Raw genomic sequence first — 16,306 nt, forward strand, 5'->3', positions numbered from 1 at the left:
TAAAGAGAATCAAAACTTTTAATAAGAATTCCAGGAATCATGCAATGTTAGTCTAAAGCTTCAGTCTAAAAAGATTAGACATGTTTGGCCAAGCTTCAGCAGGACATTACATTCAGCAGCTAAATTGATGAGAATCAATCAGCTTTTGTGATGATAAGAACATCACCTTGAAACTCTAGAATTTATTCTTAAAAATTCTGAAAAAAAGATACCTAATCTAAGCAACAAGATGAACCGTCAGTTGTCCAAACTCGAACAATCCCTGACAACGGCGCCAAAAACTTGGTGCACGAAATTGTGATCATCAATGGCGCCAACAACTTGGTGTGGCACACTTGTAATCTCAACTCTTTTATGACAACTCCGCACAACTAACCAGCAAGTGCACTGGGTCGTCCAAGTAATAAACCTTACGTGAGTAAGGATCGATCCCACGGAGATTGTCGGCTTGAAGCAAGCTATGATCATCTTGTAAATCTCAGTCAGGCGGATTCAAATAGTTATGGAGTTTAAGGTGATGAAAATAAACATAAAGTACAGATAGAGATACTTATGTAAATCATTGGTGGATTTCAAATAAGCGTATGAAGATGCTTTGTTCCCCTTGAACCTCTGCTTTCCTATTGCCTTCTTCCAATCATTCATACTCCTTTCCATGGCAAGCTTTATGTTGGGCATCACCGTTGTCAATGGCTACTTCCCGTCCTCTCAGTGAAAACGTTCCAAATGCGCTGTCACCGCACGGCTAATCATTTGTCGGTTCTCGATCATGTTGGAATAGGATCCATTGATCCTTTTGCATCTGTCACACGTCCAACAATCGCGAGTTTGAAGCTCGTCACAGTCATCCCTTTCCAGATCCTACTCAGAATACCACAGACAAGGTTTAGACATTCTGGATCTCAGGAATGGCCGCCAATAATTCTAGCCTATACCACGAAGGTTCCAATCTTAGATTAGAAACCCAAGAGATACGCATTCAAGCCATTGCTAGTAGAACAGAGGTGGTTATCAGGCACATGTTCGTAGGTGAGAATGATGATGAGTGTCATGGATCATCACATTCATCAAGTTGAAGAACGAATGAATATCTTGGAGAAGAAATAGACTTGAGTTGAATAGAAAAACAACAGTACTTGTATTAATTCATGAAGAACAGCAGAGCTCCACACCTTAATCTATGGTGTGTAGAAACTCCACCGTTGAAAATACATAAGAACAAAAGATCTAGGCATGGCCGTGAGGCCAGCCCCAAAACGTGGAAAGGTCTATGAAAGTATGATCAAGTGTGTCAAATACAATAGCAAAATGTCCTATTTATAGAGAACTAGTAGCCTAGGGTTTACAGAAATCAGTAATTAATGCAGAAATCTTCTTTCGGACCCACTTGGTGTGTGCTTGGGCTGAGAATTGAAGCTTCCATGTGTAGAGACTTTTTTTTGGAATTAAACGCCAGCTTTTGTGCCAGTTTGGGCATTTAACTCCAGCTTTTGTGCCAGTTTTGGAGTTAAACGCCAGAATTCTTGAGCTGACTTAGAATGCCTGTTTGGGCCATCAAATCTTGGGCAAAGTATGGACTATTATATATTGCTGGAAAGCCCATGATGTCTACTTTCTAACGCAATTGAGAGCGCACCAATTGGGCTTCTATAACTCTAGAAAATCTACTTTGAGTGCAGGGAGGTCAGAATCCAACAGCATCTGCAGTCCTTTTTCAGCCTCTGAATCAGATTTTTGCTCAGGTCCCTCAATTTCAGCCAGAAAATACCTGAAATCACAAAAAAATACACAAACTCATAGTAAAGTCCAGAAGAGTAATTTTTATTTAAAAACTAATAAAAACATAATAAAAACTAATTAAAATATACTAAAAACATACTGAAAACAATGCCAAAAAGCGTATAAATTATCCGCTCATCAGTGTTTTCAAAGGCAAGTAAATTTTCTCTCAAATCATCATAAGTAATAGAATCAAGACCACTACTCTCAGATATCACTATTGCCTTAGTTTTCCACTCTTTTGTGAGACTTCTCAAGATTCTCCTCACAAGCACATATTTAGGATATGTGATCCCATAGCATCCAAGCCATTGATGATGATGTTGAATCTTTCAAATAGATCATCTATCGATTCTCCTTCCTTCATTGAGAACATTTCATATTCTCTGTTCAACATGTCTATTCTGGTCTTCTTAACTAGGGATGTGCCTTCATGAGTGACTTGAAGTTTGTCCCAGATTTCCTTTGTCGTTGTGCATCTTGATACCCGTCGGTACTCCTCAAAGCTGATCGCACAGTTGAGCAAGTTGATAACTTTGGCGTTGCGCTCCACCTTTTTTCTGTCTTCTTCTGTCCAGCTGGCTTCACTCTTGAGAGAAACCACACAATTTGCTCCTGTAGTGGTTGGAAATTAAGAACCTTCTAGGATTATCTTCTAGAGTCTGTAGTCTACTACTTGAAAAAAATCTTCATTCTTTCCTTCCAATAAGTGTAGTTCTTTCTATTAAAGAGAGGAGGTATGTTGCTTGACTGTCCTTCTGTCAGAGTGTAGGACACCAGGTTTGAGCCACTATTTTCTGCCATCAGGATCTTTTCTCCAAGCTGCAAAGCTTGATCTCTTTAAGACCAAGCTCTGATACCAATTATCAGTGGCTAAGGGAAGGAGGGTTGAATCTTAGCCCCTTTTTTTTGCTGAGTGTTACTTTCTGCCCTTTGAAATAGCTTTAGGAGATTTTTCTTATTTTTGTCTCATACCTAGTCAAGAGACATTTTCATTTTGTCTCGTAACCAGACAGGAGATATTTTTCAATTTTGTCTCCTACGCAACAGAACCAGAAATGGAGTAAAAGAGAGAGAGAGAATCACACCAAGAAGTATCCTGATTCAGCTGCTAAGTGCAATGCAGCCTACATCCAGTCTCCATCAGAACAATGATGGAATTTCACTATAATCATCTTGATTACAAACACCAATTCTCCCTAGGAACTACCCTTCCTATCCGGGACAAGTCCAGAATCTATCCCAAATCCTGAACTTGACTTGGTCACCTACCAAACTTTCAACTGCTAAGTGCTAACCCAACTTACAAGGAGATTCCCACAGAATCATGATACACAACACAAATGTACAAAGGACCTCTAAGACATCTATGGCTTTTTCTTTAATTTTGTACCTTCTGTTTTTTTCCGCTCACTAACTTTTTCTTACAAATCTCACACTGTTTGCCTTTTTCACCATGAGACTCAAGACAGACAAAACTAAAGAAAATACAAAATGAAACACATTGAAGGAGAAGAACTTCTGTTAGCTTGGGTAGCTATGAGAACTCTGTACTTTCTCTCCTTACTTCAAGCCTTGGCCGTTTACCCTTATTATAGAAGGGGAAGCTTCCAAAGTTGAAACCGGTCCAACTGAGCCAACTTCTTCTTCTTCAACATCAAAACCGGTTCGGACAGAGAGAAGAGAGAGGGAACCAAAAGCAAAACCAACATGCAATTACCTCTCTCTCATCCCTTCTCATCAAGCTTCATCAATCTGAGCCTTCCATCTTGACTTGGTCCCCAAGAAGGATTTCTGACCCTTGATGAACCCTTGATCCTTGACAGCTCCATCTGCTCCACTTTTGCTTCTTCCTCCATGAAGCTACAGTAGCTACCTCCTGTGATGGATGAACAAAAAGTAGAGACGAGCCATACCCCAGGGATCTTCTTCTCTAACCGAATTGGATCTTCCACCATTTTTAGGCATGGTGATCTTGAGACTTCTTCACCACTTCTTATTATTAGTGGTAAAGATCTCAGCCACGCCACTCTGTAGATCTTCTTTTTGTAAGAGCCATCATCACCTTGGCCTCTTACTTGTTCATAGCTTCTGTTTTCTTCTTTTGATTACTTGCTTCTACCATCTTCTTTTCTAACATTGAAATGACCGAATTGAAGAGAGAGAAGAGAGAGAATGGAGAAAAAGCTTTCAATGGAAGTGAAGAAAGAAATTAAAATGAGTTAATTAACCACTTCCCTTCCCCCATGCCTTGTAACGTGTGGAATCAATTAATGTCATCAAATCAATTGCTTTTTTTCTTTCATGTTACCAATGCTTTCAATAAATCAATTGAATTAACTTTGAATTCCATTCCAAAAGGGAGTTGGTAACCGAACCAAGCATGCATTCACTTTAATTAAAATTTGGATTCCACCAAACTGAATGAGTGACCAAAACATGCTTCAATAATATTGGACCCATTTGTTTTGTGATTGCTGTATGGTTTTCTTGGGTCATTTTTTTCATTATTTGTTTTATCAACATGGGCTTGTGATTTGGGCTTGTCTTTATTTCAATATTTCAGCCACTTTATGTTTGAATTAATTTTGCACAAAGCTAAAACAATTCTTTGACCAAAGTGGGCTGCTCTATCTTTTTGACCCAATAGGAAATTAATTTCTTCCTCCTGCACACTAATAAACATATCAAACAAACCATTGGAAGCATTAAATAAGACACTTAATTTTAATAATTTTTTAATTTATATTTTAATTATGTTTGATCATCATTTAATTAAATATAAATTTTCCAAACTCAACAGAGTATATTTTCACATGTCACTTAACTATTTGGTCCATTGATCAATATAAATTATTATAAAATTATAATCCTTCTTATAAATATAGACAATTACGTACCTACACTCATATATTTTGAAACTCCGGATCATGTATGGCTTCCAAATTCAAAACTCGTATGAAAGATGGCTCCTCAAACAGCACTTCGTTTGCGAGTGCATTTGCCACGTCTGTCACATTTTGAGCTATAGTGCCGTCACCTTGATCTTCATCTCTGTCTGGACCAACAACTTCGTAATTGCTTTCGAACTCTTTCTCACTGTCACTATTATAATCTTTCCGTACAATATTTCGATCTGCCCAGATTGTTCAAATTCAATGTACAACTCGATCAATAATATCTGAGCACGTCTTTCAATATACATTGAAAACATCTCTTGCATACTCGCTTCGTCAGTTATATATTTGGTTTAAAATTGAACGAATCCACCAAATACTAGTTCAAAAAAATTATACAATAATCAACTTGTACCGTCCGATTTGATTTTCGCAAAATAAAAAATAAAATTAATATATATAGAAATCGGACGGTCCAATTAGCTAAGCCAAAATTCAAATTCTCGTTCCCACACAAATCAGACCATCCAATTGGTTGGCAAATTTTTTAAACAAAAAAAATCGTTGAGTCCAATTTCTTCCTTCATGGTGTCAGCTAAAAGCTATCCCACACCAAAGTTTAACACCCATATAATTCATATCCACGCACAACGCACAAACTCCTGCAATAACGAAAAAAATGAGCGTTCTTCCCCACCTCATGGAATTATTGTTATTTCCATCTTCAAGGTTTCAGCAACAGATTGCCCTTTGATTTATTTTTTGCTATCTATAATCCTCTTTCCTGGTTTACAGAAAACTCTACCCATAACACTTCTTTTTTCTTGGATTCAAAATCAAAAAATGAAACCCGAAAATAGCCTTATATAAAAAAATTAGGCCACCAAAAACTGCCCACGAATCACCACCATTAACATTAGCATTAATTTTTGCTAATTACAACACCCAAAGTGACAAGTTGAATTCAATCATTGTCCCCAATTCTCCCAGGATACAAGCCACGCATATACAAGCAGTTTCGGCCACGTATTTTCATCACATATGGATGAAAAATGCCTTCATTCCTATAGTATTGGAAGCCTTTGTTAATTAGTATTTTAAACTTTAAATAATTATGAGAATATATGAATGTATGATAATTTTTTATTTATTTATAGGGTTATCAAGTAAAAAAAATTCTAAAATTATAGTATTATTTAAGAAAATAAAGGAAAAAAAAGTCAAACAAGTCAACCTGTTCAACTCTTTAGCCCAAACGAGTCAAGTTGAACCGACAATTCAAATTGCAATTTTAGGATAGGAGTATGCACATGCATTTTATTCATAGAACAAGAATACTTGGATCCAGTACAATTACATGCGCATGAGGATATGCAATTTATGATTACTATGCAGAAATATTCTCTGGGTAATCTAACGGATGCTTTTTTATGGTATCTTTGACCCATTGCTCCTGCTCACGAAGATTGGATGGAGGCACATCATAAACGTCGTTAAATATATCTTCAATTGGAGGCTTCTCTATATTCTCTGCCACTTGAATTGAATGCAGAAGCTACAACATGAACATGCCGGGTTAGAACACAACTATTGAATAACACCAATTTCAGACATGGATATTGTTTACCTGCTGTCTCAGACTGTTCCTAAGCTCTGATTCAGCCATGTCATTCCACCAACCATTCCTTTCTATCCACTTTCTAAACCTAGCCACCGGATCTCGAGCGAGCCTCCACCATTCAATCTCATTGGCTGGACGATACTTGGTGGAGTCATCCGATGTTGAATGGTGTCCTACTCTATATGTAAGAGCCTGAAAAGGAGAATACATAAATAAGAAAGATACATTGGCCTGCTTTTAAAGCTTTTGATATGAGACAATAACAGATACTCTTCTCAAAATTCCTCAAAATATGACTTGAAAAGTTATCACTTCACTTCTATTAGAACTGGTCTCTCTTCACTGATTGCCATTTCACGAGCAGCTTGAACAGCATTATAAATGGCCAGGGCGTCGTTGCCATCTACTCTAATGCTGCGGACTCCATATGCCTGTCCTTTCACGACAACACCATCACCTATGCATGAACAGAAGAAACCCAGAACAACATGGCTAAGGTTTACATTGAATGTGCAATGACATTGCCAGAAAGTCGAAACCTAACCAAAGATGCAATATTGAAATAAGAGGGGAAAATTTTACTTCGAAACTGATCCGAAGTCGGGGTGCTGATAGCCCATCCATTGTTTCGGCATAGAAAAATAACTGGGGCCTCCATAACTGCTGCGAAATTTAAAGCAGCATGGAAATCTCCCTGGTGTTACAGGATGCATTAGAATTTACAAGGTGTAAGCACTTCACTTTACACACAGAATAATTATTGCAAATGAAACCACACATTTACTGAGATATCTGGTTGCAACACAAATAAAATCATAGTAAGCATTCCTCGCAAACATTCAATGATACTCGCATTATTTGAATTCCTTTAATAAAATTTTCAAGATAAAACTTATGGTTTAGACCCATGCTGGGTTTAAATGCTACAGAACTTCCTATTGCAGTAAAAGAGAAATGACCTGTTGTTATGACAACTGTATAATTACCTCACTTGAGCCACCATCACCAAAGTAAGTGATAGAACATGCATCCTTTTTGTCCATCTTTAAGGAATATGCAGCTCCAACAGCATGGGGAACTTGTGTACTGTAAATATGGTTAAACATTGTATTTTGCGCACCATTAGACTGTTAACCGCTAAAACACACACCCAAAAAACAAAAAATTATGCCTGTAAATGGAAGCCTTCAATACTTACGCAACAGTTGATGCTACAGTAAAGTAATTATGCTTGTTGGACCCATAATGTATTGGCATTTGCCTTCCTTTTCCATTGTCGTATTTATTGGAAAAACACTGGTGTGCAATTTCTTGCAATGTGAAACCACGCCATAACAGAGGTCCTGGTTCCCTATACTGCATATAGGATAAAATTTACAGTTACATTATTTCGAATCATTAGGCCTGTCCTAAAATTCTGATAACTAAGATCATAACTGCATAACTAGAGCCTAAGATGCTTGCTTTCCAATTATGCTTTTAACCTGAGGGAAAATAACATCTTCCCTAGTAAGAGCTGCAGCTGATGCAATATTTATGGCCTCTTCTCCAATGGTCGTTGCATAAAAAGATATTCTGCCCTGCCTTTGCGCTTCATAGAAAATGGTGTCCATAATTTGTAGTGTAACCATGTTACTGTACATCCTTACAGCAACTTCCTCACTAACCTAACATCAATGAAATTCATCAATTTCGTTTTCAAAATTTTCCATTAGGAAAATGCATGAACAATGGAATGGTGGATCAGTTTAAAACCTGGACAAAATTATTGGCCAGAGGCTGTCCATCATCGTCGAGGACACGGTAGCAGGGTATTCTCTTTGGAGATGTTTCAGATATAAATCTCATTTCCGGGATGAACTTCACTGTTCCTCCAGGAAAATCGATAACCTGCTGTATCCAGTTATCATGCAAACATGCATATAATTAAGCAGCGCATCACTGCTGTTACAGATTTCAATCCAGAGAGAGTAAAGACTGAATTCACCATTTTAGTTATATATTGGAATTTGGAAATATGGAAATTGTGGTGTAGTACTACTTCAGTTTATTACATTGTGCGTCATATATCCCAATTTACGTCCTGAATTAGAATTCCACATTTTAGGGCTCAGAATTCAATTATTATGAGCAGGATATATAAAAAAATACTATTTAAATTTGTGTCAGCTCAGAAGAGGATTCCAACTTCCAGATTTTCAAATTTTGAATCAAGGATTTCACCTTGCAATTAGGTCATCAAGCTTCACGGTTTCATACTTAATAGCTACAGGTTTCACTTTCCAATGGGATCTTTATTAATCAGAGTCACCACAATTCTTACGATTTGGTCAACTATTTCATCGTTAAAGCCGGATTAAGGTTCATCGATGATCAACATTTTCCAATTTCATATCTTTAAAAGTAGATTTTGCAATTTTGGATCTCAACAAATATTACGGGCCTTCTAAAGTTTGTAAACTTTTTATAACCTAATACGAGTAAAGTATAACCCGAGATTGGGGATCCATTTCAGGAAGAAAGAAGTGTAGTCCATCAACGCGCCCGATAGGCATGTAATACAAGCCCAGACAAGCAAATTCATGGTTTAATGGAATGACATTACTTTCGCAAACGAAGAAATTGCCTCAAAACATTCGTGTCAAAGCACGGTTTAGGGACAGAGTGCGTTTGCTCAAATCAGTTCCGAAGTGAAATAATAATATCAATAATAATAATAATAATAATAATAATAATAATAATAAAAGAGGTGGGAAAATGTAGCAGTGATAAAGGGCCTGAAAGATCAGGAGAAATCAAATTCAGACGAGTGACACTGCTGATTATGATATTGCAAGTTTGTAAAAGAGGATTGACGAGGACCGTATATTGATCGAAGTCTCGTCAAGAAGCTACCTTGCTTTTTCATATGAACATACGCACACAAACAACACACAGACTTATAATTATAGCACTGGAAACACTGTTTCAAACTTGAATGCGAACATTGCGACGATGGTACTGCAGTCATGCAGTGCTTCCTGTCAGGTCATTATATAGGGATTGAAACTAGGGTTTTCTATTTGGGCCTCGGGCCCAAGTCCAGTAATTGAGACTCGTGTAAGTCCATTTTCAGTTCAACGGAAACTATAAATGTGGAGAAAAATCATTCCAAAAATAAATACATATCGGAGTAAAATAAAAAATTATATATTGCTGATGAAGATGATAAAAGAACAAGAAATCTTTACTCCAGTAAATCAAATATATATATATATATATTGAAAAAATAAATTAAAGAGATCAGATAGTACTAATTTGGAGGATAATCAAAGAAAAATACGTAGAAATACAGTCTGTCGTAGAAAATCACGAGTTAATGACCCAATCAGCATGCATTCTAGAGAGAGAGAGAGAGAGAGAGGTACCTGGTTAGCATCGTGGATGGAATTGAAGGTGGAAGGATTTTGAGCTATGGTGGATGCAAATCGGCGCGGAGAGAGAAGAGATAGTGGTGCATAGTTAGGTGTGAAGTTGAGCCTGGATTTGAAGTGGTTGAAGATGGTCTTCGATATCCACATCGTAGCAGATTGGGAGGAACAACCGAACAACAGAATCACGACACTTCCGGTGAGGTGAACCCAATTTTAACAAGTAACATTTAATTTAATATTGAGCTTTTTATAATTTTATAATAATTTGTTTTAGATTTAGTCTCGTGCGCTGAGGATTGAACGTTAATTGATAAGGATTGTGGATTCAACCACCTTTTTCTCTTTTGGGCTAAGGGATTCTCTTAAAGCCCATTTATTCGGCCTTTATTGACCCAATATATATCTCCATATTGTCTTTTTGCTTTATCAAGGAAATTTATTGATATTTTGTTTTTGGAATGCGGTAATTGTAATAGGACCAAGGAAATTAAAAACAAGAGGCCGAAAATATTGTACATAATTTGATAATTGCATTCAACATAATTAAAAGGAAAAAAGGTTTCCTGCCAAAAAAATAAAAAATAAAGGAAAATGTTTGAGAATAAAATTTTCAATAATTTATTTTAATCACTATTCAACCAACGTTTTGAACTTTTCTTTTTACTTTATTTTAAAAAAAAAAGTAAAGATAGAGAATTAATACTATAAGAGAAAGTCTAGGGAGCCAATGTGTTTGTTGTACACTGCATACAATGGGAGTTAATTTTGAATTAAAATTAAATTAATGGATAATTAATTAATTTTGAATTAATTCAAATTTAAATTTTTAAAAAAATAGGAATAGGAGCAGTTATAGGAGCACAACATAGACGACAGTTTATCAATACCGTATCGTCTCCATCATCTCCAAGTCTCAACGAAAACTACTCTCCCACCCGTCACTGACCCCCTGTCGGACTCGACTACCACCAGCGTCATAGGCCGCAAAGGCCCTCTTCCAGCAACACCAACACATTTGTTGTTCGATCTGCGTTGGACGGCAACCACACGGACAACCAGCGTGCACAGCAAGAGAGAGTGTGTGTTTCTTGTGCTTGATGTCGACGTCGCAAGTAGAAGGGGTTTCAAGTGTGGTTGCTCTTCCACCCCCGTCTCCCCGCCGGAGTTCATTAATGGAGTGCGTTGTGGCTGAACCGGTGGATTGTGTTCCATCTCCAGGCGGGAATGAGATTTCATCCAATCCAAATGAAAATATAGTTGAACCTCTCGTCGTCGATCCTGTGCAAATGACTAAGGTGAGCATCGTTACGTACGAAACACTTTTCAATGGATGGTCATTTTTATTTGAGTGGGGCAGTTTAGAATCAATGCAAGTGGCTTGTTTAATTGTATGTTGTTAATTGGTATTCAGATGCATCAACAACATGATTTAGTCAACGAAGCTTAGGAAGTTTTTTACATATCATTCTATTCTTATATGTATGTCAAATGTGTTTTTGGAAGAAAATACTTATTTGTTGAAGAAGCTTATATGTGAACCCATTAAAATAATCTATACTCCCTCATGAATAAAATACAGTGGCATGTAGGCAATGTTAGTGCAAGAGGTGTCAATTGAATTAGAGTTGTAGCCAATGGTATAATAGATAAAAAGGATATATTTTGATAATGAAAAGGAAGAATGCAGGAATTATATATTGATGCTTTTCATGTATTTGCTTCCTGCATGTTAGTATTAGAAGATGAGTATATGTATACAGTTATGCATGTTGCTCAATGTATGCATAAAGAAAGCATCTCTTAAAAGTAAAAATATGCACTAGTGGCTGGGAAACCAAGGAAGGACCTGTGTATAGGATTTGTACCTGATGCATGTTCAGATGTATGCTATGCAGTGTTAACGTGAAAGAGAGTAAGTAGTAGTCACAATAATTGTATAATATTTCAAATGAATTAATTGATTCAATTACCATGAGTAGCATTTAGATGCCTTTGGTGTAAAGCTTATACTGGTTGGGTGGATGAGTTGATCTATAAATTTAGTTCGTATTTTTTTGTGCTAGTAAGTGAGGTTTCATGTACATGATATTGAATAAAAATTATTTTTTTTATTGTTGTAATTTGTGTGTTTATGTTGAAAGTGCAGGCCACGCAAATGTTGGATGTTACTGATGTTGGAAGTGATGAGATGGATATTTGTGACAAGGTTTGGATTTTAGTTTAAATTTGTGCAGTCAGGATTCGCATTTTTGATGTCATAATTAATGGCTTTTTTTCTGTTTTTTTTATTTGATACGTAGTTGCCTGATCACGATTCCCTGGAGGAAGATGAAATACTAAGCATTGGAATGCGGTTTGCGAAGTTGCAACTAGCTCATGATTTTTATGTTAGCTACACCAAGAAAGTTGGATTTGCAACTAAGATAAGGACGACAATATTTGACAAGATCACGAAGAAACCCGTTAACCAGGCTATCCACTGTAATCGGGATCGCATCCGCGGGTCTCGTGTCAAAGCACCAACGCGCAAAAACCCGATTTCAGCCGCCGTGTGCAAGGCAAGAATATATGTGAAATTTGATAAGTAGAAGCAAGATTGGCTTTTCTTCAAGGTTGAGCTGAGGCACACGCACCTATGTTCGGCGAAGAAGGCAGTGCACTACCGTGAGTATAGGCAGCTGAGTATGCATGCGAAATACGTGATTCAGAATAATGATGAGGCTGGGATTCGACCAAACAAGACCTTCCTAGCTTTGGCCAATGAAGCTGGGGGCCCGTTGAATCTGGGATTCTCAGAAAAGGATTTAAGAAACTATATTACAGCAAGACTCCGAACCAGCAACGCAAATGCCGATGTTAGGGAGATGATGAACTATTTCATGAGAATGAAGGAAATCAATCCGAACTTCTTCTATGCAGTAAAATTGGATGATGAGTGTAGATTTAGGAGTGCAGTTTGGGTTGATGCAAGGTGCAGGACTTCCTATGAATACTACGGAGACGTTGTGTCACTCGATAGCACTTATAGTACAAACAGGTAACAGGTGGTGTAGTTGGTTTTTTTGGTTTTGGTAATTTTTTCCCCATGTGGTTGTGCCTGAGAATTCATAATGGCATATGGTTATGTGTGTAGGCATGGGTTACCGTTTGCATCGTTCGTCGGTGTCAACCACCATGGTAAGTCGGCCCTCCTTGGATGTGCGCTGTTGGGAAACGAGGAAATTCCAAGTTATGAGTGGGTTTTTACCCAATGGGTGACGTGCATGGGAACAGCTCCACAGTGCATCATTACTGATCAATGCAGATCCATGTTCGGTGCGATTAGAAAGGCTTTACCCAATACACGTCACCATTGGTGCATATGGCACATCATGAAGAAGTTTCCTCAGAAGCTTGGAGGTTATTGTCGGTACGGAGAGTTGTATGCCGACCTCAGGGACATTGTTTTCAACTCTCGGACGGAGGAGTCATTTGAGAGAAAATGGTTTGAATTTATGGAGGAGTACAATTTACATGACAACACATGGCTATCAGGTTCGTAGTTGTTCAATTACGTTACGCTTTCCAATTCATAATAATGCGGTAGCTGGCTTTATCTGTTTTGTAATAATGAGTTCAATGAAAGGTTTCTGATATAGAAACTGTGTGTTATCTGTAGATCTTTACGATGACTGATGCATGTGGGTTTCTATATTATTCAAGGGTGAATTTTGGGCTGCCATGAGGAGTACGCAAAGGAGTGAGAGCATGCACACATTCTATGGTGGATTCTAGGGGTGTGCAAAAAGACTGGTTTGACTGAACTGAACTGAAACTGAATTGAAAATGTTTTAAATAAACCAGTTTTTTTAAATAAAAAACTGAACTGAAACCATAGTTTTTTATAAAAACCAGTTTTTATGGTTCAGTTTAGTTTTAAACCAAATAAAAACTGGTTTATTCACGTCAGTAACTTCAATCTTCCAAATCAAAACTGGTTTGAAAAATGTGAAAACTCAAAAACCCTAATTGCCGTTTCAACCTCTTCTCTCGTCTTTCCCCTTCTGCCGCCGCAACCAACCCACTGTTGCCACCGTCAGAGTCGCCGTTGTCGAACTATTCACCGCCGTCGAACTAGTCGCCGCTGTCGCTCACTGTCGTCACTCGTCAACTTCTACAACTTCAAGTTCTAACAGTATCATCTCTCCTTTGCTGGTTGCTGCCGTCGCTACCATTCCTCTCTCGTCTCTCCCTTGCTGCCGCCGCTAGCCCGCTACCAACCCACCACCGCCATCATCACCGTCGCTACCAACCCCTGCTGCCACCATCTAACACAGTAGGTAATCACCATCGTTACCTATTTCTATTTTAATTTAATTATTACAGATTTTTTATTTTTTTGGATTCTGCCATTTTGATTTTATTTTGGTATGTTTAGGTTCATGGCATTTTAGTATTTTATTATATATATTTATCTCCATTGATTCAAGAATTTTGTGTTTGGGAATTGGGAGTTGGAGGAAATGGAAGCAAAATGGATAGCTTTTAGTAAAAGATTATAGTAAGATTCTGAGCTTGTTCACCAAAATCCAACTCACAAAAGACCTGCATATAAACAAAACTGCTATTAAAATCAAGACTAGGTATAGAATTGAGCAGGTAACTAATTGCATACCTCGTATTCTTGGTGTAAGGATCTATCAGAATAAACATAGACATCCTAATGATTTGAAGTTGCAGAATCCTGGAAGTGTTGCCCCTGCCACCAATTCAAGGCTCAAACCACTTAATCCTGAACCTGCTCAATTGATGACTATACCCTAATGCCCCTTTGTTGTTGCTTTTCTGATCAGAATATATTCACTATTTTGTAGAACTGAATGTATTGCTTGTGAGTTAGATTTCTCAATTTAATTTTAGCATCTTGGTTTAATGAATTTGGTATTTTCTTAGTAGAAACTAAGAATTTTTATTACATAGAGATGTACTAACACTAGCAACCATTTAAAAAGAGTCTGAAATGTTTATTATTGGAATGATTAACATGACATATTGCTGGTTTGATATTCTACTACGGTAAATTACATTTCATAACTTTCACGTCATTTCTTAGCATAAATGCAACATTTAATCTTTGTCTCTTCTGGTAGTTTTATCTTTTGTGATTGGTAGATGACGTCTTCTATGCAAGTATATATGTATGTTGTCTAATTGTAAACATTGTAGTTTTTTGGGGGGGGGGGGGAGATAAGTTTCCTTGTCCTTGTATCTGATTGTTGCAATGTTGCCACTTCAGAATTCTATAAAGCTTAAACTCGTGTTTCTTGCTTGGGGAATAATCTTCCATTACATTTTGTTTTGTAGCTGGAATTATAATTGAGGAGAAGAATTGGCCACCATTTTTTCCAATCATACATCATGATATTACAAACGAAATACCAGTTCATCTTCAACGAATTGAATATGTTGCATTTTGCTCATTGTTAGGTATGTTTGCCTATCTTTTGACGGTATTGCTTTAATTTGCATTGTCATGTTGTTTTCAGGCTAGCAACTCTTGAGGCTTTTTTCCTTTTCATTTCTTGTATGGCAGTATTGCTTTGTTACATTTTGACCTTAAATAAAATGTATCTATAATGTGTATTCTGCATGTTATGTTTTTGGAGGTGACATATGCTGATCATATTCAAGTATTTCTCCTAATGTGTGTGATGAGTTGCTTATAAGTTATGATTAGTGTAACACTTTCTAGTGCTGTATTATTTCGTGTGTTCCTGAGGCAAATATAATTGCCGTGTTAGATACTTAGATGCAGGGTATCATTAACTTTAGCATTTCAAACACTTGCAGCTTTAGTTAGATACATGGTTCTTTTGTTTTTGATATGCAACTATCCTATATACTTTGTTAAAAAATAAAAGACCAGCCATAGTTTGTTTCGCTTCTCTTTTGTAGCAATTTTCAGGAAGTAAAGAAAGGAATTTCTTGTCTCTGTATTTTTGCCTAAGGTACCATGGTAAAACTATATGCTAGATGTAGTTATTGTAAAACAAATATATGGTATGTAGTAACTACAAAATGAAAATTAATTTTATTATTAAATTGAGAATCTTAATTATGTTCAACAGATAGGAATACATACAACAAATTTATTATTCAACACATTGGGCTGCCAAAGATGTCTGAGAGAGAGGAGCATTCAAATCCTGCTGTTCCTCCTGCTCATCCCTCATTACCTCCTCAACCTAGTGGATCTTCTGGGCATAAGAATTGATCAGAGATATGGGAACATTTCATTCCAATCGAAGGGATAGAGAAGTATGCAAGATGTAAAAACTGCAACGGTCAAATAAAATATGCAGGGGGAACAAGTGCTATGCGGCAACATTGGAAGCGATGTTTTGACTCGAACAACGAACAGAGCAAGAGACAAAGGATAAAAGGGGGAACAAGTGGTCCTATATCCTCACCAAGTGTTACAAAGTTTGACCAAGCAGTATCTCAAAGTATCCTCACTGAGATGTTTGTGACTGAAGAGCTAGCTTTCCGATTTGTAGAAAGAAATGTGTTTCGAAGGCTCTTGCATAGCTTGCAACCTAATTTTAAAATCCCTTCGC

At 37.2% G+C, this 16,306-nt stretch overlaps 1 protein-coding gene across 5 annotated transcripts; it reads right to left on the minus strand.

Moving 5' to 3' along the window:
- Positions 1-5,965: 5,965 nt before the first annotated feature.
- LOC107623646 (2-oxoisovalerate dehydrogenase subunit alpha 2, mitochondrial) lies at positions 5,966-10,044 on the minus strand. 5 transcript variants are annotated; one of them, XM_016325989.3, is made up of 9 exons: positions 9,705-10,044; positions 8,053-8,187; positions 7,782-7,959; positions 7,496-7,653; positions 7,284-7,383; positions 6,880-6,991; positions 6,615-6,754; positions 6,304-6,489; positions 5,966-6,231 (listed from the first exon to the last, which is right to left on the minus strand). In XM_016325989.3, exons 2-9 carry the CDS (start codon positions 8,085-8,087, stop codon positions 6,064-6,066), a joined length of 1,077 nt encoding a protein of 358 aa, XP_016181475.1. In that variant the 5' UTR covers positions 8,088-8,187; positions 9,705-10,044; the 3' UTR covers positions 5,966-6,063. The 5 variants fall into 5 exon arrangements, with proteins under 5 accessions (XP_016181475.1, XP_016181474.1, XP_016181473.1 ...); XM_016325988.3 differs by having other exon boundaries at positions 7,782-7,964; positions 9,705-10,006; XM_016325987.3 differs by having other exon boundaries at positions 7,782-7,964; positions 8,053-8,190; positions 9,705-9,968.
- Between the last annotated feature and the right edge of the window lie 6,262 nt (positions 10,045-16,306).

This window comes from Arachis ipaensis, chromosome B10 (assembly GCF_059453495.1).
Source record: "Arachis ipaensis isolate K30076 ecotype BB chromosome B10, ASM5945349v1, whole genome shotgun sequence".
Classification (NCBI taxonomy): Eukaryota; Viridiplantae; Streptophyta; class Magnoliopsida; order Fabales; family Fabaceae; genus Arachis; species Arachis ipaensis.